Below are 27,331 nucleotides of genomic sequence, written 5' to 3' on the forward strand. Positions count from 1 at the left end.
TCATCTCCCACAACAGCAGGGATGGATGACATAGTTTACATCTAATAACAATCCGACCGTGTGCTCTGTAGGGCAAGCATCCATCTCTCCTCATCATCATTCTACCTTTGGAATGGTGGTGTTGCAAACATGGCATTGAGTGGGCCATGTGACACTTTAGCTCTTCCCAGAATGCCTTCTGAGCTCTCGATCGCCTCCTGTGACTGTCTGATGTACCCTTCCACTGAAAAGTCTTTCATGGCCACCGCCATCTAAGCTCCCATAGCACTTTATCCATTCCTTTAAGTTAGCATTTGTCACAATGCCACCTCAACAAAGTATCTAGATTCCTGTTCAATACAGGAGACCCTAAAAGTCTAAATAGAGGACTTCTCGCAACATACATGGGTCATGGATGCCTAACAACATACCTAAAACATAAAGTCTTCAGTAAATATCTATTGAGGGAGCTCAAGCATACCTGAAAGTGATGTAAAAATAAAAACATAAAACAGTGACCCCAGACACAGTAATGCATGCTTGGAATTTCTGTACTCAGGAGCTGGAGGCAGGGACTTTACAACCTCCAGGGCACTTTGGCCACACAGTGAGTTCCAGGCCAGTCTGGACTTTACTGAAAGGCCCAGGCTCTAAACTATATAAAATATAGAAAAATAAAGAGAGATTAAGGCCTTGTTTGTTCTTCTCTACATGGCCCAGAAATACAAGAATAATGCATCCAAATAAGTACCAACGACAGAAGCCCGCATGTCCTGGTTTGCCCAAACACTCTCTCCTGTTCTGGAATTCCACTGGGCTAGCTTCTTTGTCAGTGTGCCTACTGTGTGTCACATACCTACGTGCTGACTCAGACCTGTGAACAAGAAAGGAATGTAACATCTCTAAAACAGTGAGCGCTAGTGTCAGCATGTTTTTTCCATACATAAAGGGTTTCTCCACTTACTCCACCTTTCAGCACATTCTCACTTGGGTGGCCATTCCAGGTTGGGAAATGCCAGTCACTGGGTGTGCAGGATGAAGGAACTATAGTTCTCTGCAGCAATCTGTTCATTCGCCATGTTTCTAGACCAACCCACAGAAGAGGTCTTGTCCAAAACAAACAAGAATTTATGCTTCCTCCATGGTCTTCACTCCTTGTTGGCTGTATGGTGCCATAGCCTGGTTGCAGCACCCAAATATAAAAATGCCATTGCCCTGAAATCTTTGTATCTAACCTGTGAGAGTGAGAATGTCAGAAAGCATCCACAAGATAAGCCCACAGCAAGAGACGGTAGGAAAATGATTCCCAGAACACAATAACTGTACAGAATCCCAGCTCCACACCTGACCTCCTTCCCATGCCTCAGAATTCTATCTACCCCCACTAGAGTTTGTGTACCCAAGCTTATCCCCAGCTGCTATGGAATTTGAGACCTGATAGATGCCCTTCCTTCTAAAACCCATGTGGTTTAGTGTCCACTAAAGTTCTCCCCTCCCTGAACCATCTCCTGGGTGTCAGAAGCACTGGCTTCCTTCCTTAGCCTCCCTGACTGTAAGTAGCAGCCATAGCCTGTCTTCTGAGCTGCAGCTGTGGGAAGGGACCTGCTACCCCCACCCCCATCAGTCCCGCCTTAGCTCTGTCTCACTCCCTGAGTCAGCTGATAGCCTCTCTTTTTCTTCTTTAATTATATTTCTCTGTTCTCTCTGTTAGTGGCCTCGTGACTCAGGGCTTTAATTTATTCACCAAACAATGTCATTACAGCACTGTTTTCTGTAATTTATACCAAGCACAGGCTTTTGGCCTCTGTTGCCCAATTCTGCAGAATGTTTGGGGAAAGCAGTCCACGCCCCGACACTCATGGCACTTCCAGGGAGACTTGCAAGGGAGCAACAAGATAATCCCCATATCCTATTGGATATTTGGGACATAGGACCCACCACTATGCATTTGGTTTACATTACCAAGGAGCTTTTTCTTCACTTCAGGCCAAGAAGAAATGGAAACTGAGTTTGGGAGGACATTTTGGTTTTGTTGTGGTCTTTTAGATGGGGATCCCAGAATGGCTTTAAACTATGTAGCCAACAATAATATTGTACCTCTGGTCCTTCAATTTTATGCCAGAAGTTTCAGACATGCACCACTATGCCAAATTTCTGTGATATTAGACATTGAACCCAAGGCTAAGCAAGCTCTGTATCAACTGAGTTGCATCTCCAGATCCAACTTATTTTTCGGTTGTTTGGTTTTGTTTGGTTTAGGTTGGGTTGGTTTGGGTTTGTTTGGGTTGGGTTGGGTTAGGTTGGGTTTGGTTGGGTTTTTGTTTGGGAGGGGGCAATGGTGAGTCTTCATAAAGAATCTCTAATCTGACCTTGAACTCAAAAGTCTCCTGCCTCTGCCCTTAAGTGGCACCACACTGGGCTCTGGAGAAAAGACACTTTGAATTGAACTTAGAAACGTGCGGATAAAAAGAGAACAGAACACATGGATTCATGGGCCCAGGTAAAGGCTGGTCATGATGGAGTGACAATAAACATGTATGGATTTCAATTCTGACACAAAGTTCTTGGCACAGAGGAGAAGAGCATCTGTATGCCAATTCTTATTACTGCTAAAACAAATTAAATTATTCACCGAGGCATGGTTGGTTCTTCACTGACCAAGGGAACAAATTGGGATAATTCTTCTTTCCGGTCAACTATGGCTGACCGCAACTTCATTTAAAACCTTGACCTTTGTACTGAAGTGAAAACAATTAATTAACTTGCTAATCATTTTCTCTGCTATGGGGACTTTCCCATACTTAGTAACAATAATCACTTGAGCAAACAGAAGAAAATTGGGATACAGAAATCATTTTCAGGGAAATCGAAATAATGAGCAACGTTTATTGAGTGCTTGTTAGGCACTAACTGCTAACTACTATGTGCTTTAAAGATATTTCTTCATTGACTCTTCCTGACAACATTTTATGGTCCGTGTTATTATAATGATTGGTTCTCATCTGACAGATAAAGAATCCATGGCTTAGCGATGAGGTAGCTAGTCCAAGGTCACAAAGCTGGTACTGTTACAATAAAGTCTGACTCCACTGTGTCCAAAATCCACACATCATGTAATACCAATATACTGTGCAGACTTGAGGTGGTGGTGGGTGTGTGTGTACATGAAAATGTCCACATGTTGAAAGATGTCTATATCTCTAGATTGAGAATGTTTTGTAGAATGTACATGAAAGCCTTCCAAGAAGGAAGAAAATTTATCACTACAGACAACATAACTCAACCAGCTCTGCTGAGCTGCTCCCACAGTTTGGTGCCTCTGTCCATGCCTGCAGGAAAATCTATGCCAAGTTCACTTTCTCCATACCCCACTGAACAAAAGAAACACGAAAGGCTCACCCTGGGGTCTTACCCTGAAAGAGAAGATCATGGTGGCTCACAACCTTTCAGAATTCAATGGCCCTACTCTATTCCTAAGCTCAAGTCAACCCAGATTCTATATGACAGCCATGGCCACTCTGGCCTATCCCTAACTAAATGGTGGGAAGAGCTCTTCCGCTGCTTCCTGCATGTCTGCGTCCCACCAGGGAGGCTGGCAGACAGAGAGCAGGGTGCCTGCTTATTACAGGTGAACAGCTCTTCAGCGTATCACAGTGGGAGCTGTGATGGTGGTAAAGAGCAATGACAATTAGGCTGGAGCCTGAGAGTCTGTATCATGAAGCCATGCACTGGTACCCTGGAGGTAGGGGAGGGGTTGGGCTCGAGCTCTGGCCATGGTGCTGAATTCTCAGGGTCAGGAATAAGAATAGTGATTTTTGCCATGAGGGAAGAAAAAATAAATTATAATACCCCTGTGTTTGAAGATGCTGGATTCCTAGTCATGCTTGGGGGGGTCGTGTGACTTTTTAACCAGTTACAACAGAAATAACATAAAATCTGGAGCAGGCATTAACAAATATCAATACATCTTTCCTTGCCGTGTGACCATGGGCAATTTACCAAACCCTGATGACGTCCAGAGCCCCCTGTACTTTTTTTGTGAAACAGAGATAGTACCAGTGTGCTGTTATTGTTGGAAGCACCTAGCCTGGAACTTGACACAGTCTCTCCCCCTCCCCTTGGCTTCCCTGCCCGATTGTTTGTGGTTATGTGCATACACACTCTCCATTCATTCTCTCCCTCTTGCTACACACTACTACAAATATTCTTTCATGAACAAGCCTGAAATCCTTCCCAGAATCTCCAGAGTACAAGAATCCCTAGCCTAGAACGGTCAGCACCATCCAGCAGATGGTAATATGTTGACGTCACTAGCCTAAGAAAGCTAATTTTATCTTCAAAGATAAATTGAACACCCCAGCTCTGCCCGGGCCAAATCTTACTTCAGTGTCCTCGGTTCTCTCTCCCACCCCAAGGCATGGGGTTGCAACAGGAAGTCATTTCCAAAGCACCTGTTCCCTGCCTTTCACAAAGCCTGTTGATGTGCTTGTCACATAACTGCCCGGTGAAAACTTTGAATTGCTCTTCTGTTTTTTAGCTACTTTCCAGCAATGGCTCAACTGTCACAATATCACAGTGACAACGGTTCTGTACTTTCCGCGTCATTAGATGGAAACAGAAGCAAAGAGAAAGGTAGTAACTGGTCCATGGCAAGCCTTGAAACAGCCCCAAGATGCTCAACTCTAGAAACCAGGTGGCTGCAGCCTCCTAAGCATTGGTCATGGCTGAGAAAATGGCCTGATGCACCAGAAAATACATAAGACTCAGAGACCCAGGTCCCTATCCACGCTGGACTAATTCTAGCTATTGCACTCACTCACCCAGATGAGTCCCTGATGAAACAAGGATGGTAGGAATGGCTATTTCATCTTAGTACTGCACACACAGTGAGGTGGTTCTCAGGACACATGTTTATACAGGACCACAGCCTGTTGATTAAGGCAGTGTGTTGCTCAAGTACTTACGATTGGACACTAAAGGAAGCATGCCATGGAGATCCTCAAAACAGCACATGAAATAGAACCACAAAGAGCATGCCTGGTGGTGCCTACTCTGTGCCCCATTCAAGGCCCCTCAAACAGATGCACCTATTCTGCAGTTTCATTACTGTGTCTAGCAGGAGTCGGGATTGGTTGAGGCCCATCAATAAAAAGCATGAATCCTGAGCAAAGGAAATAAAATACTTCCCTAGAATTCTGCTACAAGGTGTCACCCAGAGATATGGAAAAGAAATGAAGGTACTATATGCCAGGAATTTAAGGGTATTATTTCTCCCAGGCAAGTCCCTACAAAAGCCTATACGAGACACAATGTTAGCAGGATCTTAGAGAGATTAGATACTCGACCAAGGTCTTCCAGGTAGTCAGCACTTGGCTGGAAACAAAATCTAGTTCTGCTCAGCTTCAATACTCATGTCATCAAACCAAAATAAGAGAGTGGCAGCAGGACAAAAGAAATTCTAACAGAGCCCTATACCCACAAAATTCTTAAAATACACCGTCTATAACCTAGACCAGGGCACTGCTTGCTGCAGAAACAGCAAACCAGGTTTTGCTGGGATTGGGGTTGCTTGAGATGGCTGGGGTTATGAAAATGTCTGCAGCAAAGGTGAGATGGAACAGTCATGGCTGGGATGAGCCAGGAAGAGAGAGAAAGCTGCTGGGGCTCAGGGCTCAAGGATGCAGTTATTAATATCCTAAATGGAGTTCTGACTGCTTGAGCTTTATTTAAGAACATGCCTGACTGTATAATTACAAGGGCTTAATTTGTTTTCTTTTCTGCACAATAAATAAGGAGTACACAGTTGCTCTCAGCAAACACCACCCTTCCTGGTATCAAAAGGAGTGCCTTAGCTGTGAAGGGATGTTTGTTACCTTGGGTAGAAGGAGGAAAGACAGTCCTACTATCACCCAGGGAGTTGAGCTGCCCACTCAGAGTACAGAGATGAATTTATCAGAGGTTTCTCAGAATAAAACGATCTAGGTGCCCTTTTACTTTGAGAAGTGTCAGCACTGAAGTCATATCAAGTCACTTGTGGGATGGGCACTGCTGGTGACCTGTCTGAGAGTCACTAACACCATCTTCAGACAGGTTCAGTGGGCTCAGAATATGCTAAGCAACTTCTTTTCCAGTGCTCTGAAGCTTTGCAAAGGTGGTGTTGGCTTCTGAACCTACTCAATTGCTCTGGAGATGAAACCCAAAGCTGTTGAAGACTGAAAACCACAAAGCAGAAGTACAATCCAGGTAAAGGTTATCTTTTAGGAAGAAATAGCATAATATATTGAGAAACCTGAAAAAGTCCAGGGTGGCCAGGACAGAGAACACCAGAAAAGGCCTGGGGCAGACGTCAGGGGCTCCCGAGGCTTTCTTGCACATGTAGGGAGCTACCCAGGACTCTGCAAGGACCAGACATCACCTTGTAGACTGACACAGAGGTTTTGGATCATACCTTTAAAATATCAAAGTCACAGTTAGAAGTGTGATATTAAAACCTTTAGGTTCCACAGGTGGAGGTAGAGAAAAACAACTCCAGGGATACTGTGACACTTAAAACAACTGAATGCATGTGAGAGAGGCTGGATCCCTGGTAAGGAATCACCAAGATGTCCTTGTGGAAAGAGGTACCAGATGCATGAGGCTGGCAACAGATGTAACCATAAGAGAGCAGGCTCTCTTCTACAGTGCTGAGTCCTCTTTGAGCTCAGAAGTGAATAGTTCTACTGCTCCAGTGAGTGGGTGTCAGATCACAGGGCCCACCTGAGTCATGTAGTCCTTAGAAGTAAAGCACTGTGATTTGAATGTGAAACATCCCCCCACAGGCTCCTGTGCTTGATCTCTCGGTCCCTAGCTGGCTGGAAGTGCTATTTTGGGAGGTTGTGGAACTGTTAAGAGAGACAAAGCCTGGCTGAAAGAAGTAAGTTGCTGAGGGACAAGCTTTGAGATTTTAGCTAGAACTAGTATCTCCCCCCCCCTTCTCTCTTTCTCTCTCTCTCTCTCTCTCTCACACAGCTTCCTAATATATCTAGATGTTACAGGTCAAGCCTCAGGCTGCTATTATTATAGCTGAAGCTACTTTCTGCTGTGTTTTAATCCTTATGATAGACTGCAGAGCCTAAACTATAATCTATGATGAATATCACATATACACACTTAGGCTGCTGATCTCAGGTATTTTATAATAGTGCAAAAAGAAAAAAAAAAAGGAACTGAAATCCAAAGATTCTTACCCTTTTACAAGACTATCCTTGGAGTTTGTGGTGGTTCTAATGGAAAGGATACCCCATAGACTCTCAAGTTTGAATATTTTGTCATGAGAAAGTGGCACTATTTGAAAAGATTAGTGGGTGTGTCCTTGCCTCAAGCAAGGGTGTCCATAGGGATAGACTTTGAGGTTTCACAGGAAACCTATTGTGATAGTTTAAATATTCTTGGCCCAGAGAGCAGCACTATTAGGAGAAGTGGCCTTGTTGGAGAAAATGTGTCGCTGTGAGGGGTAGGCTCTAAGACCCTCCCTGTAGCTGCCTAAAAGACAGTATCTCCTGCTGCAGTCAGATCAAGATGCAGAACTCTCAGCTCCTACTCTAGCACCATGTCTGCCTGGATGCTGCCATGCTTCCTGACCTGATAATAATGCATTGAACCTCTGTAACTGTAAGCCCACTTCAATTGAATATTGCCCCTTCTAATGGTTGCTTTGGTCATGGTGTCTCTTTACAGCAACAGAATGGCTGTGAGCTGTGTTGTCAGCTCCAACAGGCACGTGTTCCCATAAACACATCATGTTTCTAGATGCACAGCATCTAGTGTCCTCTACCAATAACAGTTCTCAGACATTCACTAACTCTTTCCCAGATGCGAAGCCCCAGACACTGGCGGATATTACCACCAATACCCTTCAGCACTCCAAGAAGCTGTCTCTGCTATAAATGTCTCCTTTGCAAAAGCCACATCATCTGCCTTTGCTAAATGATCTGAGATCTCAGTCCTCATCTCATTGTGTCTTAACTGTCTCTTCAGTGTCCCCTCCCACCCCAAACTATCCATAAAATCAATGACCTAAATAAAAGTCACTGGCATCTTTGTCTGAGGCAGAGAAGACCCTCAACAGATGTCCTTAGAGGGAATTAATGCATTCATATTTTTAAGGTGCCCCATGACTCCAAGGACTATTGTGAGTGGGCTTTGTTTGACTCTATAGTACAAAAGTATTAACAGATAAATGTCACATTCTAAGGACAGAAGAAGCTTGTCTTGGGGGATAAAGTCAATGCCATCCTCAGCAGCAGCATTCTTTTCAAAATCTTTTAGACGTGATGTTCAAACTGAGACAGTAATGTGCACTGATCAGCATTTTTAGCCAAATTCAAGAGAACAACACATTTCAGTCATTTCTCTAGAGTTGTGTGCTGTGAAGAGGAGAGGAGGTCTCGCTCAGCAAAAACCTCTACTTCTAAACACTAAAAATGGGAAGGCCCAAGGACATGGGCAATTCCCTGGCCTAACATTGCCAATTCCTACAAAGTAAACATGGGATACATCATGGCCCCCAAAATATTCTCACAGTCCTTTCCCATCACAGTTCACTCCATCTTCACAATGACCCAGGGTGTGTGGAAAGTCAAAGCTATAGGACTAGATCCATTTAATAGATGAGGTGTGAAGAGGAAGAGGGCACCTGTTCACACTCTACAGAGCAGGTCTATACTCCTTTTTTTCCCATGACAGCATGGTAGCCATCAACCAGGACATAAAGGGCATTGGAAGGACCAGATTTTTATACTTCAGGACTTGGATCTTGGACTCTAAGCAGACCAAAATGTCTGCTGTAAAATTCCTAAGGACTCCTGGGCCCTTATCACTATGAAATTTTAGACAAACATGGAGTGACTCCCCAAACTAACCTCCACTTTCAGTAAAGTCCCCAGCGCAAGCAAGGCAGATACTCTCTACTGACACACAGAGAAAGGCATGTGTCCTTAAAGGGTCCCCTGAACCCCAGATCCTCTGAGGAACTTAGCTTCCTCTGATTATATAGGATGAGAAACCCAATGAGTGTTATCCTGAGCAGGGGACAAATCACAGACTTGTAAAGAACATACTTGAGCAGGACCTAGGCATCTACACACATATGTAGCAGGTGTGCAGCTTCATTTTCATGTGGTTCCTGAACAACTGGAACAGAGGCTATCCCAAAAGCTCCTCCCTGGCTGTGGGATTTGTTCTTGTAGATGGACTGCCTGTCTGGCCTCAGTGGGAAAGGATGCACCTTGCCCCACAGAGACTTGAAGTGCAAGGGTGAAGGGATACCCAAGGGGTCATACCCACTCAGAGCAGAAGGGAGGAAGATTTGGGGAGTGGGTAACCAGGATAGGGCAGTAAGTAGGATGTAAAGTAAATAAATTTTTTAAAAATTTTTTTAATGAAAGAGGGTGTGAACTTGGAGGTAATGACCAGAGTAAAGAGAAACATCTGTATGAAAAAAGAAACTACAGCAGGCAGAATGGATGCCTAACAACCAACCATATACTCTACATAGAGCTCTGGGTCACTATCTCTCACTCTTCTGTCTCAAGTCCCTCATGTAGGGTGACAATAACTGCGCCAACTTTTCTTAAGAGCTGCCAAGGAAATATATGCTAGAAACTTCCTAGGGTACCCACCCAGCTCCACCCAAATCCACACTATACATCCCTACTTCCCTACCCACTCATCTGTTTGCACACATGTGCATGCACACATACACACACACACACACACACACATACATTCACATGTGCATACACACAGAAACACACACATAACAACACACATAAGCATATGCACACACAAAAAACACACAGACACATATACCACACATACTCATACCACAGAAAAATGCGCGCACGTGAGCACACACACACATACACACACACACACACACACACACACACACACACACACACACACACACACACACACGTCAGAATCCTAGAGAAGCCAGGTGCTTAGAGCTGTGCTTGTTAAGCCTTACTGACTTAATGTCTGAACTTCTGATACAGCTGAGGGGATTAGGGAATGCCACTTAGTAAGCACCTACTCTGTGCAGCCACAGGGGAGCGTGTCTTGTGGCTAGTACTATTCCCTATCCTATGGGGATTATTCCCTAGTGTTCAAGAAAAATCCTCAGACTCGATTCTTCAGCCAAAACAAGAGGAGAGCGGTGACATGGCTAACTCAAACCTCATGACCTCACTCACTTTTACATGTGCCACTCACAAGTGTCCAATCTTCAGACCCTCTCTTAACACTGAGGAAGCCTGATTTAAGAAGAATCCATCCTTGTTGCCAAGGATGCTTGTCACTGTGGCAGAAACAGGCCACTCTGTGCAGATTGGTTTTAAGGTCTGGGCTGGGCTTCTTAGATTGGTTTCTGAGGGAGCTGAGGGAGATCCCATCCACAACCAGAGATGAAGGCAGCCTGGGGCCAGTGCACAGCTTATCCCATTTATGACCCTTGGGACCCTTTAAGCTCAGGGCAGTCACAGCAGCTGAGTCACCAAAGCCCACCCAGGAAAGGCAGAGGTTCTGCCAAACCAAAACAATCCCTTAGAGACAGAAGGGTTAACCTGGGGAAAAAAAAAGAGGCTTTTGCAAATCATCAACAAAACAAGGGAAGAGACACTAAACACCAGCTTGCTAAGGAATGTAGTGGAGCTGAGATTAATGATGACCCCAAAACAGCCAAGGGACTAAACTCATTTTCTAAATCTGTCCTTAACAAGAGAAATGGACAAAAGAGATGTAGACAAATGGGAAGTAATGAAGCCTTAGGGGAGAGGGAAAAAAAAAAAAAAGAAGAAACTCTACTGAGAATAATCAAGACTGGAAAATATGAACGCACTGTGTAACCCCCAAGGTTTGAAACCATGCAGGCAGAGGCCGGAATGTTTATTCAGCAATAGACTGACTATTTCAACATTCAAAGTTGACAAGGTTATATTTAAAAAGTCTTAACGGTTTAGTTCAGGGGATCCTGAGACTGAAGATGCCTGGAATCGGGAAAAGTAGCATATAAGGTGACTTTAAGACTCTTCTCCTAAGAGAGCTGTGTGAAAGATCTTGGAGGCATGCAGTGGGCCAGGAAGAGCATTCTATGGCTGCATTATCTGGGTCACAATGGTCCTTCCCCGAGTGCATCAGAATGCTAACCACGAAAACAGCAAACATAGAGAAATTACCAGGGAGGACGTGTGTACCCAAGACCACAAGAGACTGGAGGAAAGACACAAATGGATATAAAAAGGGAAAATCAATTGAGGAAGCTTGCCACCTGCCTCACTAGGGAACAAGGAATCATTTCTACACGAAGTCCCAGGAGAGGCAGTTGCCCAGTCAACTAATGGTGTTAGTGGGCTGGGAATTGACTGTCTTTGCAGGTACCAGATAAAGGTGTAGCAGCTGAGAAAGTCAAGTTGGGAATCTGCAATTTAGTGAATTCCGTGGCACAAGTTTATCTAGGGTTCAACAAGATAATCTGTGTAAGAGGAACAAGAAAAGATGAGCTCCAAGTCATTACGTGTCACAGGGGCTAGACTGTAGAAAAAGTGGTGAGACCCCAACCTGTCTGCGGAGGTCATACATTCTTACTGCACCGGATAGGAGTCAGCTGCCCATGTGGTACATAAAAGGTTTGAAGTCACAGGATGCTGGAACAATGCCATCAGCATTTCTATTTCCCATCTCCCACCACAGATGTTATAGTGAAGTAAGCACACACCGTCTCAGGAGTCTGCCTAAGACAGGGTCCAAGGAAGAAGGAGGAAAATCAGCCCCCAAAATGGGTGGCTAGAAGTCTGAGGCTCCTGCAACCATGTGGCACAGAACAGGATCTTTTTTTTTTTTTTCTTTTCTGAGAATCTACTCAGAGTAAATAAGTGCTAACAGCCCTCAAAATGCCAACTAGCAAGCTAAGAGTCACTGTTCATTCACCCACACTCTGTTAGCAACCAGGTAGTGAGCAGGAATTGGCTGCTGGTACTCATTCGGTGGTCTCTCATGGACCTTCCCTCATCAGAGCCCATTCTAGGGTAGGCAGTTATCACCTTCCTTCCTCTCCAGCCTGGTTCCTGAGAATTGACAACAACCAGGGCTACACAGAGACTGAAATGGGGCTATTATAAGAATGGACTCTAGAGCCCCAGAAGCTACTTGTGGTTGGCTTCTGTTTCTGCTGTTTGGTAACTGTGGAATTAGGCAAGTTGCCTAAACTCTGTGTGTTCCAGCTGGCTATGAGTAAAATCGGAAGGGTGACTGTATGCACTTACTATTAGGATCAGACGATGGTATATAAAGGGCATCAGCAAAGGTTCAGCACACAGCAGTGGTTTCCAGAAGCCACATCCTTGGAAGTCATTGCATTGGAATGCTTATCCTCCAGAGAGACAAGATAGGTGGATAGAAGACAGTGGGTAGGGCCAAAATAAACTGACAACAGATTTCCACTGGCCTTGAGCTCCTCCTATGGTCCCAGCTGTGTCCCAGCACAGACCTTTGTTCCAGGAAGAAATGTCCCAAAATGCTGTAAGGTCAAAACTGGGTCATTTAAATGGTGCTTCATTTTAGAGGTGTGGAAACAGACTTAATAGCTTTAAGTGGCTTATCCAAAATCACTGCACAGTAGAGAGAAACAAGAGGGTGTGTGAGGCAGACTTGCTCAGAACTACTACATCCAAACAGTACCTCTTCCACACTGACAGCTGTCCTCCTGAGCCCCCTCCCCACATTCCGCTATGCTCCAGGCCAGCACTCAGATGTGCCACTTTATATGGTTCTGGCTCAATCTTCCCAAACCAGTGAATCCATGGAGATCCTATCCCATGGACAAATGGCTGTGTTTTCACATCATATTCCATTGGCAGCCCTTTCTGTTTACCTGATGACCAGACACAATAGTCTAGAAGCAGAAATGCGTGTCTAAACATCTCTAGGAGGAAATCCAAAGGGATATGGCTATACATATCCACAGTGGCAGCAACTGTCCCTTCAACAGGTTTGCCACCCAAACCCACAGCCCTCCCAAAGTCCAACTTTCCAGTCACCTCCTCCATTCAGACTACCTCTGACTAACAGTCCCTGAGGTCTCCAGGGTCCTCCATTAGCTCACATGGAAGACTCAGCGAATGGCAGCTATCTTGTGCAGCATGTCAGGAGTTGCAGAACCTTGGCCTGCTCATTCTCTGCTAGTTCCTGTATTTAAGTGATAGAAGGCTCAAAGCTTGCCTTACAAGGGTGCTCCCCTTAACTGGTCTCTAAAGACCATTTCCAGCATAGTGAATGAAGAAATCCAAAAGCACTGGAGGCTCCTAGTGCCCCATCTACTTCATGTACAGAGCAGAGACACTGTCAGTTATTCAGTTATGACTTCTCTTCTTCATCTCCTAGTGACCACAACAGATGTTTATTTCTCTCTCGTACTATGTGACCAGGGAAGGTCAGTGTGATCCCATCATCTTCCAGAAAGACTCGGGCTAATAGAGCAGCGTCCATCTGGAGCACTGCTGCCTTCTGCTCCATAGCAAGGTAAGAAGAGGCACAGTGGGTCTCTTGCAAATTCTCCAGCTTCTACCAAGAAGGAGAACGTGTGTGTGTGTGTGTGTGTGTGTGTGTGTGTGTGTGTGTAGGCACAGGGATGCATACAAATACGTGCAGTGTACAACACAAAGGGTTCAAAGGGTTTCAGTGTATTCACAGAGCTATGTGATTCATTACTGTGATCAGCTTTAGAAAATTTTCATTATTCCCCATAAAGCCCCCATACCTTGTATATCCCTAAGTCATCTGATTATTGTGGAGATAAAAAAAAAGAGAACAATTTTATCCCACAATACACATGTTGTTTTTCTAAGTATGGGATAGTTTTAAATTTATAAAGCTTTTTCCTTGTGTCTATTTAGTTGTCTGGGTGAAGACAGCCTTTCTAAATGTCCCTGACAGCCTGGAACCTGGGGTATAATCAATTCTGACTCCAGATTCTTCATTCTTTCTGTCATCTTTTCTTGACAAGCATGTGTGTGTGTGTGTGTGTGTGTGTGTGTGTGTGTGTGTGTGTGTGTGATTGTATGATGTGTTCACAATTGTGTAAACATAAATGTGTGCACTGATATACATGTATGTGTGAGTGCAAGCATGTGGAGGATGGAGGTCGATATCAGGAATATTCCTCAATCATTTTTCCCTCTTATTTTTTGAGACCAGGTCTTTCAGTCACATCCAGAGCTCACCAACATGCAAATCTCACTTACTCGCTCTAGAGTTCCCCCCCCACCTTCCAAGACTACACTTAGAGGGTGACCATTATGCCCACCAGGTATTCGCGTGGACTACAGGGATCTTAACTGTACTCCTCTTGCTTGACAAACTTCCCTCTTGGTCCTCTTGCCTCAACTCCCCAAGTACTGAGATGACGAGGTATACTACTACATCCAACAGGAGCGGTATGTTTTCTCTCCAGTACGCCCTTCAAAGAGCCCTTGACTCATGTAGAAAAACAGTCTGAACAGCTGTAAAATTTCCTGAAAGCTGGATGTACACATGTGGAGAGATAGTTTCTCTGAGAATAAGTATTTATATTATTTTGGCAATGCCAGGGATTGCACACGAGGTCATTTACAAACTGGGCAAAGAGTCAATAAGCAATGTCCTCACCCCCTTATATTGGGGTAAGATCTATAGCACTAATCATTTTCTCTAATGATTACAAAAAGATAGGTGCTATTGTTTTGACTTTGTCAAATTCCCTGACATGGTAAATTTTAAGGACAGAAACTACATCTTGTATGTCTTAGGCATGTATCACTTTGAGGAGACATACAGGCCTCTTAAATCATGATTAACTGGGTATTTATTAATCTCAAATACACACACGCACACACACACACACAAACACACACACTCTTACCTGCTCCCCAACACCATCCCATTTGTGATAACACATAGGGAGAAGCAATAATTCATTTAGGCAGTTTGGTGGAAGTTCTGAGCAGTCAGAGCTGAGAAAACTCAGAGACGCCCTGCCTTGTGTTTGTGCCCTGCAGGAGGGTGCTGTTGGCTGTGACTCTGTGGTGTGCATTTTCATTCCGCCTGCTTCTTGTTGGTTTGGTGTGGTGTATCTCATTGGTAATGCTGGGCATCAAACCCAGGGCTTCATACACCTTAAGCAAGTTCCTTACCATTGAATTACTGCCCTGGTCCCACACATCCTTCGAATATCGGTAATTCGCATATGTCCTTATTTTTAAATTGCACGGCAATGATTTCTGCCACACTCAGAAGTCTGGGGGACTCTGGCTAGACAGGGTCCAAGGAAAGCTGGGGGAATAATGTAAAAGAAAGAATGCCACACTGGATATAGTCTCTGTCCTGTGTGTGCTTTCACACATGGAGATCGTCATGAAAATCATCAAGCTCATCCAAAGGGTCATCAAGGGACAGGCACTCATCTTGTCCTAGGCACTGGGTACAGAGCCATGAGTAATACAGTCTCCGTCCCACAGAAGTCTACGTTCCAGTAGAGGCCATCTGGTATGAACTATTATACAAATAACTAAATGGTTATTTTTCAACTGGTCATTAGTAAAAAGAAAAAAAAAAAGTTCAAGGAAATGACCGAGTCACATACTGCAATAAAACATGGTAGGTTTGTAAAGAGAAAGGCCACTAAGTTTCAGTTGTCAGAGGAAGCCTCAAAAGCAAGGGACAATAGAAAAGGTGGTGTAAGCAAGGTTTTGGCGCCGAGATCTCGGCCGAGGAATTCTAAGAGTCAGGAGGATCTGTAGTACAAAAACTCGCAAGGTGGGAAGTAAGCCTGGTATGTGCAGGAAGTGAGAGAAACACTAGAGCAAACCTAAGGAAACTAGACAGAGAGAAGACGTGGCTTGAATCCTGAGTCTATAGTGAGGGGCTTGGGTTTTTCCTATTAAGAAAGCAGGAAGTAACTGGCCATGGGGGTGGGTAGACAGAGGAGAGACATTATTCAATATGTGTGCCTAAAATGTCACTCTGAGCTAAGCATGAGGACTCACACACCTACAGTCCTACTCTTGTGAGTTAGGGGGTTCAGCAGTTAAGACCAGCTTGAGTTATATGGTGAGTTCAATGTCAAGTTGGGCTTCAAGATACCTTTTCTCAAAATATAAAGAAAGAGAGAGTAAAAGAGGAGAGAGAGAGAGAGAGAGAGAGAGAGAGAGAGAGAGAGAGAGAGAGAGAGAGAGAGAGAGAGAGATCACCCTAACAACCTGAAATAAGTTAGAAATGCAATCAGGCTGGTTCTGCTGGACTAGGCGTGTCCTTCTAACTTTTAGAAGGCCCAGGCTGGAGAACTTTGGGTTTGAGGCCAGCCTGAGCAGTCCAGAGAGATCCTGTCTCGAAACCAAACCAAACACAGCAAGAATACCCACTTTAGCCAAGTTAAGCTTGATATACGATTTAGCCGCCCACATAGGAGTATGGAACAGCGAGCCAAGAGGTAACGGTGGAAGCAGGGATAAGAATCGGAATTTGGGAATTAGCTCTAGCCTCTCTTCCAGGTTAACTCTCTGTGATCTCTGAAATTGGATAGCAGAGAGCAGGGAGGGAGGGTGTCCTGAGCCTTTCTCCCTTGGTCTAGTACCATCAGTAACAAAGTAGTCAATGACCATGTCCTCTGCACAAGGCAGGAGGCACCCTGACACTTGCATAGGGGCAGTCAGGGGACAATTATGCCAGTCTCCAACCCCTCTGAGATGTAGGAAAAAAATGTCTCAGTGCAGAGGCAAGGAGCAGGCAGAGAGGTAAACCCTTACTATTAAAATATTAGCACATCAGCCTAGAGTCCAGAATCAAACTATTTCAACCTCTGGTGGTTTGTAATACATAATAAATCAGCTTCACCATGTTTTCATCCCTGCTCCCTAAGGAGAAATGAATTACATAGAGTCCAGCCAGGATACAGGAGGGCGGGGCCCCCAGCGTTTTCTTTCTCCCCACCACCTAAGCACGGCTGACCTTCTCTCCTTGAGAAGGCAGTCCCACCTCGGACCACCCTCAGTTCCGTCGGGAAGGAGCCAGCGTTCCCAGCCGAACAGATGAAGCAAATGTCTGCTTACAGCAGTGTGAGGACCACCGACAAAATACAGCAAGTAAACATGACAGAGATCCCACCACCACCAATTCCGATGGATTAAATAAAGCCTTTTGGACTTGCTGGAATACGGCTTTAAATATTTTTTGAAAAAGAGCAGGCCATAGGCTAGCGCTAAGAAATCTTTCACAATAAAGATATTCAGTTAGTAATGCAACTGTTGGTACAAGATCTGACCTGAATGGGGAAAGAAACTAAACAGCTTTCTCAGCTGAGCTCTTTGAGGCTGGATGGTGCTAAATCTCCAGGGAGAAATTGCAGCTCTCTAATAAAACTTTAAAGACCCTGCATCTCTCCTCTAAGAAGTACTTGCTGAGAAAACCAGAGAAAAGAAACACTCCAGGGATGTAAGAAAGTACAGACTTCAGAGTCACAGGGCTTGAAATCCTCAGCCTGACTACTCTGGCTGCAGTAGGGCCTTAGGAAAAATCAGCCATGGCTCATGGGCCTCAATGTGCTCATCTACAGAATGGGAACAAAAGTAAAAAGTAGACTGTGTGATGTGAAGTGGGTCGTATTTACAAAGGTACTGGGTTTTTCACTCCTTGGCTCATGGTAAATTCTTAATGAGTGTTGCTTAGCCTGTTTGTCTTCTTTCTTGACACACATGTCTGCCTGTCTGCCTGTCTGTCTGTCTGTCTGTCTGTCTGTCTGTGTGAGAGAGTGTTAGTGTGTGTGTGCCTGTGCTTCTATATGTGCCTACTGTATGTATGCAGGTATTGACACACGTGTGCATGTGAAGGCCAGGGGCCCATTGCTGGTGTCATTCCTCTGGAGCTGTTTCTGTTGTTTGTGTAACATGGGCTCTCCCACTGGCCTGGAGATCTGCCTGGCTCTGCCTTCCCAATGCTGGGATTACAGAACCATGTCTGGCTTTTTGACATGGGTTCTGGAGACCAAACTCAGATACCCCTGCTTTCACAGCAAGCACACCCACTAAGCAAGCTCTTCCCTAGAGGTTTGTATTCTTAATGCGATTTGCTAATCAACTTGGGGCTTTAGTGGGTGTGAGGTTGCTTTGGGTGATTGATTTGGTGGTGGTGGTGGTGATGGTGGTGGTGGTGGTGGTGGTGGTGATGGCAGTGGTGGTGGTGGAGGTGGTGGTGGTGGTGGTGGTGATGGCAGTGGTGGTGGTGGTAGTGGTGGTGGTGGTGGTATTGGTGGTGGTGGTAGTGGTGGTGGTGGTGGTGGTGGTGGTAGTGGTGATGGTGGTGGTGGTGGTGGTGGTGGTGATGGCAGTGGTGGTGGTGGTGGTGGTGGTATTGGTGGTGGTGGTGGTGGTGGTGGTGGTGGTGGTGGTGGTATTGGTGGTGGTAGTAGTGGTGGTGGTGGTGGTGGTGGTGGTGGTGGTGGTGGTATTGGTGGTGGTGGTGGTGGTGGTGGTGGTGGTGGTATTGGTGGTGGTGGTGGTGGTAGTGGTGGTGGTGGTAGTGGTGGTGGTGGTGGTAGTGGTGGTGGTGGTGGTGGTGGTAGTGGTGGTGGTGGTGACCTTCTCACTTATATGTAAATTGGAAATATTCCTGGCAAGCAAATCTAAGAGCTTAGGCAAGCTTCTGCTTCTGTCATTAACCAATAAGAGTCCCTCCGGGTCTGTGAAGTAAAACTTCCTATAACACTAACCACCCGGCTGGGCTATGAAAACTTGGTGGGATGAAGTCAATGAAAGTTCCCTGAGAACCCGGAAATGTTCTAAAGGCTAAAGAAAACACCGCCACTGGGGCCCAGTTCACAAAAGGCAACTACAGTACTCTGAATATGAGGACCACCCCTGGAGACCCAGTCTGTGTGTGAGCCATGCTAGAGAAAACAACTTTCTTAATGGGAAAAAAAAAAGAACCAGCTCTAGAAGTGGGTCTTGGACGACTGGGGATGATCCATATTCGATACTGTTAGTAGATGTGACTTCAGAACTTTCGGAAAGAAGGTAGTTAGAGGCTCATCCACTGCTGAGCTCTCCGCTGCAGTGAGTAGTATCTAGAGTGATCTAGACATATCTACAGCAGGAGGGACTAAGCAGAGAGAAGTGAGAAATGTATCAGGGTTGATTTGTCCATGTTCAAGAAGAGCAGACAGTAGATACTGAAGAAAGAAATAGTATAGACGTGAGGAAGATGAGTGTGTTTGTGGAATAGAAATCCAAAGAGAGGTCAGAGAGGCCACTGAGGCCATCAAACTCCTTCCCTTGGGGTATGATCACCAGAAGCAGCAATCGCAGAACACATTATCTTATCAGCAAGCATCATTTCTAAACTCTGTTGGCTGGGCTGAGAGCCATACGGAGCATTGATCATGTAGTCTTTGCCTAGAACAGACACTGCCTTTCTGCTCACGTTACAGCCTCGCACTCAGATATTCCTATTAAGTTGAAAAGTACTTATCCTTGAGCCTCCTATATCTAAACTCGAGGGTTAAAAACTATCCAGCCTCTCAGAATAGTTTTTCCTGAATGCATATTCACCCAATATCTCTTTTTTTTTTTCTCATTTGGCAATAGAGGGAAAACTGAAGCAATCAATAGGAGATAGTCAGTCACTCATAGACCTTGAAGGAAACCTAGAGTTCTGATGTCTGGCCATGTTTGCTGCCAAAGCTTGACCTTGACATCACAAGCTCATTTTCTAATGTGAGGAAGAATTACACTAGAATCAGTGACAGTTCATGGATGAGGGACAGTTGCCCTAGTCCGATGACTGAGATAACTTGGGCAAAAATACCTGCTTTTTATTCTGTGCAAAGGGGTGAGAGGGGGAAGTCTTCTTGGCTATTTCCCTTAAAAATAAAAAGAAGAGGCAAGGAGAAAGAAAAGAAAGAAATAGCTGCCAAGACAGGGCTTGGCAATTAGTAAGTGATCGTCTTGTGATTGCTCAGCTGGGGCCTGAAGACTTGTAAATGCATTTAGAAGACAGAAATAGAAGATGTGAGAGCAGTGAGGCCTGGACCATTTGCCAGGAGAAAATGTCCCAAAGCTGCCGGGAAATTTACTCAGTAGGAATTTGGGGTGTGTCATCATAAATGGACAAAATTTGCTCATCGTACCCGTGGATGAGCCAGACTGTATGCTTTGACCTGTGGTTCTCTGCTGTCTGTAACCTTCAGGCTCTTCTGAAGTCCTTACTACATCAACAAAGCCCCTTCGGCGTGTGCTGATATTCCTGTTCATCTTGAATAAACAAAAAGTCTAGTGACACTGGCCTGCATCTCACATAACAGTAGTCAGCTGGAACTGTCATGCGGCTCTCTAGTCCCCAGCTTTTCCCACCTGATCTGCCATGGACATGTGGTTTTATGACCTCTGTATGTTGTGAAAAGGGAGACCTCTCAGATGTCAAAAGCTTTTTTCCACTGGGAGCGTTTAGAGCAAAGCTCAAATTCCCCAATAAAATAAACACCTGAAACATCTGGTCCAAGGCCCTTCTTTGGTTGCAGCTACGCTGGCTTCGAAGAACGTACATATACTAGGAGGCTAATGTCATAGGGCATAAAACAGGATGAGTGGGGCAATAATGAATTAGACAGTTGGGAGGGAGGTCTTGGTCCCCCACTGTTAGTATAAATGACTCCAAGAAATGGCCATGAAGTTTGCTATTTCCAAAGGAAAGGAAGAAAGTTCAACACAAAGCAGAGGTGGCTAAAAGATAAATAACTATGTACTCCATGGTTGAGAAAACACAAGAGTATAGCCAGGACCTCTGTGAGAAGAAACCACTCCCCAACCATATTCTTCAGGATCTCTATAGACCCTCCAAGTCCCCTGCTCTCCACTTCTTCACCACATCTTTCAGAAGATCTGCTTTTTTATATATAAGAGATTTCTTCCCAGTAGACTCTCTTCTGTTGACAATGCCAGCTACCAGTGGCAAAAAAAAAAAAAAAAAAAAAAAAAAAAAGACTAGTCAACCTTCCAGTAAGTCTTCTGTTTCTTCCCAACTTGTAGCAGATACTATGCCATCAGTTCATGTATAGTCACCACTCTTTGGGGAGCAAACCCACTGAAGGTGCATGTGTCTATTCTTGAGAAAGAGCTGACCCAGATAACAAGTATATTCCTGTGGTGGTGCTAATTGACTAGTCCCTGATTACTTACTGGGCTTCCTTTTATGTTCCCTTGCTTCACAAGAAATTAATTTCCTCCCTCCAAATCCCATAGTCTACCTATCCAGATCTAGACTTAGAGAAGCAGCAATATGATTGATACTGCTCCTTCAAAGTCTAGCCTGAACCACCACCCTAAGAAACCGTTCTACTAGTCAGCCATAGCCAGGAGAGAAGGCAGAGTGAGAGAGGCCCAAGTAGACAGATAACCCATGAGCATGGGTTTTCTCTCTCCCATCTCAAATCAAGATCTGTGACTTTATATGAATGTTTTCACTTCTCTGGGTTCTTATTGAACCTAAACTCTTCTTAGACACACTTGGTCTGGTCTTGCTTTCGCCTTTCCTGTGATTCCCAACATCAAGACATACACATTCCTATGATCCTACATATACCCTCAGTAAAATCCTTTCCACATTGAGCCCTGTCATTTATAGTACCACAAAATTCCAAATTTCCTTATGAAAAATGTAGAAACTTAGAAACCAGGAAGCTCACCTACTAAGCCCTGGCTTCCTTCTGACAACCTTTGAGATTACCAAATCCCAAAGTAAAACTGGAAGCCTAAGAAAGTTAAAGGATTGGCCAAGGACAACAAATATCAAAACCAGCTTCATTGTTCAGGACTATTGCCCTACATGTATCCCCTTAGCCTCTCCAAAAACCCAGTTCTACTCACATATAACGCAAGTGGGGGTTCTTAGCAAAGGCTCTGGGCTGAATGTTCCGGAGTCCAGAATTCTTGATGGTCCTAAACAGAGAAAAGACAGTTATCAGAACCCCAGGGGTTACAGCCAGAAAAAAGGCAAGCCCCCACAAGAGGTATATAGCTCCTTTTATCACTAATGATCCTAGATGGCCAAATGCAGGCACAATGAGAGATATGAACCCAATTCCCTTGGAGACTTGATGAAGGTTGAGATATAAGTATTCATTATTGGAAGTTAATCACTACCCATTCTGACCAGCAATTGAGAATTAGGGCTCCTAATGGTCTAGAGTCAAAGAGACTTTAGTCTCTTTATGCTTTCTCTTCCTGCTCCTCCTCCTCCTCCTCTTCGTCCTCCTCACTCTTGGTCACCCATATTTAAAACACAGAAGTCCACTGTAGTGGTGAATGGGAATCTAACAATGGGGGTACAGTATAGGATTGTGCCAAGCACAGAGCTGAAGAATGAACAACACATCCCAGCATAACTTGGAGCAGAGCTGCCTTGAAATCCTAACCTTGGGCAACCTCCAGGACTGTTTGAACCAAGGTGTCCCCTAACACCCCCAAAATGGGTGATGCTAGCCATCCCCAAAAAGGATTAATGAGGAGAAACACTGAGGCAGCAGACTTTCCATTACTGCTACTTCAGCACAAAAGATGACCAGCATCCCAGTTCCTCTTTAGCAAGCCATCCTGATGTACTCACAGCTTCTGGAGTCCTGTGTAAAGCTCCATGTCCACCGCATTGAGTGTGTGCAGGCCTCGCCAGTTCTCTATGTGTCTGCAGGAAGATGGGAAAGGTCAGTTCACTGAAGCAAGAGGTAGGGTACCAAATTGAGACTCAGACATGAGTTTGAAGCCTGGAGCATGAGCCATGACTTCTGACAAATCACCAATTAACCCCGAGTTCATCTTCTCCCCTCTGGATGGTGGGGTTCACCACAGGAGTGAGGGACTCGTGGCTTTTAATTATATAGCCTGGGGACAGATTGCTCAGCATCTCTCCCCACCTCGAGAACCCTTCAAACTCATTCCTCAAAACGTTGACTCAACTTACTTCCTTCGTGCTCCTATTCAGGATTTTCTAAGGTAGGGCTCTTTTTTAGATTCTTTTATACTCTTAATGCCTGTGCAGAAAAACAATATAAATGATGTGGTTTAGGGAGGGGACAGGGCTTGCCTAAGGGCATGGCTTCAGTGCAAACAAGATAAGGGAAAAGACTTTTGCGGCCTATGCATACACCAGGGCACGGAGGAGCACTGCATCTGCATAACCACGGTTCATTTCGATTCGAGCTCAAGGAAACCAATGAATTGAGATGTACAAAAAAGAAACTCCAGAGATGAGGAACTCAGAGGCACCATGGGGAGGTAGAAAGAGTGTGACATGGGAACCAAGCTCAAGTTTCATGTCTGAGGCGAGATTGCAGATTAAGCACTTCTGTTAACCAATCAGAGTCCCCTGTTTCTTTGTGAAGGAGAGGTACCCTACCACAACAGAGCCTTTTGCTTCTATTACAATGATCTCTTCCTAGACCTTTCCCACGAGACCTCCATTTTTAAAGAGGGTTGTATCAAGCAAGAAGACTGTATCAATTAATAATTAATTCATATTCTCAGATTAATCAGAGACAAAAGTCAATGTTAATTGAAGCTCTTTATCAACACATACAAACCATTATTAACTGGATCAGTATATAAACTCCAGCTCAAAGCAAAGAAATTCAAGACTGTTGTTATAAAACTAAGGCTAATCATGAGTGTGCATCTAATTTTTGTTAGTTCCTGACAAGGGTCAAACATTCCTTCATTCTTGCTTTTGGAGTGCCCAAGAAAACCATTCCATTGTTGATTACCGAGACCCTTTTGTTGCTCTAAAAGTGTATGAAATTTGACCTTCCATGGGATACCAGAAGATCCTAGGAAATGATCTATCCCAGCCCTCTTAGAACCTGACTCCTCCTTCCTCAATATCCAGAGGTTTCAATATACAAAAAATCTCAGCACCATTTCATTAAATATTACAGTTACCCAAGGCACACGCTGGCCAGAAAAGTGACCATCACTTTTCCCCAGACAGCTCCTCCCTTGCCCGACCACACCAATGGTTCTACCATCTGCCACCCAGTCCAACTAGAGCCAAAAAGGCAGTGTGCCTGTGGCTGCCAGGACTCCTGGCAGCATTTCAGAGCCACACAGTGAGAAGATATGCCAAAGGCCCATTTTGAAACACATTCTCCCAGAGCCCCCATGAAGTAGCCAGAAGCACTGGCATTTGTTGGGGACATTGACCAGGTGGCCAGGTTGGCATTGGCCTCTAGCTCTAATGCCTTCTCTCTGGAAGCCTCATGGTTTCAAGGCAGTTTTCATGCCCTGGTCTTACCAAGGTAGGAACACCAACAACATATCAGATGTAAGGAAAGACAAGAGGACTAAGACCACCTGCGCCACTAAGCCCTTCCAGTGTATATTTCTAGGCCATGGGTCATGTCAAATACCAAGGAGATCATAATGTTCTTCGTTCATGGGGGCTCAGCTTCCTACATGAAACTGTTTCCAACAAGGAGCAATTAATCAAATTGTTTAAATAAGAGAAATCACTTTTCTTGGCCCTTATTAGCATTCTATAAATGTGTTTCAATGGTGGTAGAAATGTCAATCACTGCATCCTAAAACTTTGCTTCAGTCTTTATGATCTGTGCTCATAAATGAACCCTTCCAAGACTCCTACACACACTGAGAACTGACAAGCTAGTGAAGCATCAGTTTGGAGACCTCCAGGACATTAAATACTATCTCCAGAATCCTCTGTTGCTTCTGAGTGCTCCTCAGTCAGGGAATAGTGGTATCACAGTCACATTGCTGACTGGTTACAGGTCAGGGTTCTAGAACAGCGGTTGGGGCCAAACTCAGCCAACTGTTTGCATTTGTATAGTTTCAAACATAAGGTTTATTTTCATATTTTGTTTTTTATTTTTAAATCAAAGAAAAAACATACACCGTGACTTGTAAGAACTGGATAAAAAAATCTACATTTCTGTGCTCAGATCTCTTCACTGTCATCTACCTTCTAGTTGTAAAGTTGGATCATTGCTGCACAGACCATACGGTTTGCAAGGGTGGGGTTTACTCTCTGGCTCTTTATGGGAAAAAAAAAAGTTTGCCAACCCCTGCCAAGAGCAAGGCTGCAGCAGAATGCTCACCCTAGCCCCAGGAGTGCTGCACTAATTATGCCCTGTCCAGACCACCTCACCTGCCTGTGCCTCCTTTTCTCAGCTGTCAAATAGGGTTAATAAACTGCCTGCTTCATAACAATTACATGGAAACAGGTGTGTGTTGGTGAGAGCTTGAGGAAAGGAATGGGGTGGGGGTTGGAAAACTGGGGGGTTAAGCCTTGCTACTCCTCTAGCTTAAATGAGATTCCAACTTTCAATCCCAATACCACAAAATACAACAACCATGAGCCCTTGCAGGGCTGGAGACATATAAGTCCTTGGAAGGCACTAGACAAGGGGATTTTTTCCTTGTTATTTTTAGTACGGATGGACTCATGCTTCTTCTGTTAGAAATTGTCATTTCTTAGCCATAGATTATTCTTAATTGCAAAAGAATAGGGTTCACCTTTGACTTCAATGACCCATCATGGCAGGATAGAAGAACAGAAAACTTGTCACTGTGACTTTCAGGAAAACAACTTCAAGAAAGCACTTGTGAATCACCAGGTACAGAACACTGACAACCTAAATTTAATCTCTAGAAATATAAGATTAAAGGGGGGGGGACTAATTTTTCTAGGTTGTCTTTACAGGCACACACACACACACACACACACACACACACACACACACACGCAAACACATGCATGACGTGAACATACCAAGAACAACAAACAACAGCAACAAAAATGAATATTTATGTATATTTAAGTAGGCTGATATTTGAAAGAAAGAAAATCCCTGTGGTGGGTAAGGGCAGGATAGAGCAGGCGCACACCAGGGAAGGTGCAGCCTTGACATTTGCAAATAAGGTTGGCCGGCTCCTGCCAAGTCTTTTATGACTCACTGCTTAGTACCAAACAAGGCAGGTCACTTATGGTAACTGTTCTGGCTAATATTAGAAGGCCACAAGTTTCAATGGAAAAGGCTGGCTCTACAAAGTATAATGAATAGGATGAGGTAAGAGGGGACAATTAACGCCAAATAGGGGAAGAGGCACTTAGTGCCAGTACATGGGGTTCTCCATGTCTGGTGCTTTTTCTGGGTATTCCAGTTCAATAAGTACACGTTTTTAAAGGAAGGTCAGGGCTTAAGTAAACCGTGGTGTAGGAGCGACAGGAGCCAAACCTGCCCCCCCCTCAGATGTCTCACAAAGCCTGCTATAGCATCAAAAGAAGAGATCTCAGGAAAGATGGGAGATGGCGAATGTGTGAAAACTAAGGTCCCCATAAGGACCCACAGCCCTGTTTTCACCTGTGTCCCTTCTCCAATCAGTAGCAAGAAAGAGAGGGTAGAGAGACGCCAAAGAGCTGTACCTGGGCTCTCTTCCTTACCTTACATACATTGCTTCCCGTGTTTGGTTTTGGTTGTTGTTGTTGCTGTTGTTAATAGCAAAATTCTCAAGAGGAGGTAATTTTGTGTCCCATAATATCTATATCTGTAGACAGTTTTGATTGTCATTACTGGGGAGAGAATAACATTAATATCTGGTGGGTAGGGAACAGAGACACACAGGACAGACCCTTGGCAAAGTGTCTGTCTCAGGTATCCCCAGCTCTGAGAGGAAGACTTTTTCCATATCACATAAAGCACCTGTCCAAGTTGTCATCAAAGCTAGTAGAGTCCTGTGGCTTAAAACATTGCTTTTGAAAATGATTGCTTTGCATCCAACACTATGGTCCAAAACAAGAAGCTTGCTCTTACATCAGTGAGTCTCGGAGAGAAATTCAAAAGTGATGGATTTCAGGACCCTCTCTAGTCAGGGGGGTGAACAAGTTATTAATGAGATCTACCTGCTAACAGCCTCCTCCCGTGTTCATCTCAGTTTCCTGCCCCGGAGCTTCTACACTGCCTCTTCATAAAGCTGTAAAACCACCACTTTGCCAAGACCCCATGCTCACCCCTTTTCCAGTGAGAGCAACAAAATGTGACAGTCCGTGACAACTTCAGGAGTCAGACCAGACTTACGGGTGCAGCTTATCCCACTGGAATCAAGATGGATCTCATAAAACACGGCTTAGGCAGTACATAGTCAAGGGGTGACTATGCAATTCCTCCTCAGCACAATAAAGCTAACCCCTCTCCATACCGCACAACAGCCATCTCTGAATCCTAGAGACTTGGGACCAAGGTTCCTAATTCATAGCCCATTCTGGACTATGACAAAGCATAAATTAA

General features: G+C 44.6%; 1 protein-coding gene across 7 annotated transcripts in view; it reads right to left on the reverse strand.

Moving 5' to 3' along the window:
* The window catches only part of NTRK3 (neurotrophic receptor tyrosine kinase 3), a gene marked incomplete at its 3' end in the record, with an annotated part of 361,952 nt that overhangs the window by 276,836 nt on the left and 57,785 nt on the right, over positions 1 to 27,331 (reverse strand). For all 7 annotated transcript variants that reach the window (XM_080914000.1, XM_080913999.1, XM_080913997.1 and 4 more), the window contains exons 2-3: positions 22,645 to 22,719; positions 21,906 to 21,977 (exon numbers count right to left, since the gene is read on the reverse strand). In XM_080914000.1, coding sequence (XP_080770126.1) covers positions 21,906 to 21,977; positions 22,645 to 22,719 — 147 coding nt within the window. The remainder of the gene's footprint in view (positions 1 to 21,905; positions 21,978 to 22,644; positions 22,720 to 27,331) is intronic.

Source organism: Micromys minutus (genome assembly GCF_963924665.1).
Source record: "Micromys minutus genome assembly, chromosome: 3".
Taxonomy (NCBI): domain Eukaryota; kingdom Metazoa; phylum Chordata; class Mammalia; order Rodentia; family Muridae; genus Micromys; species Micromys minutus.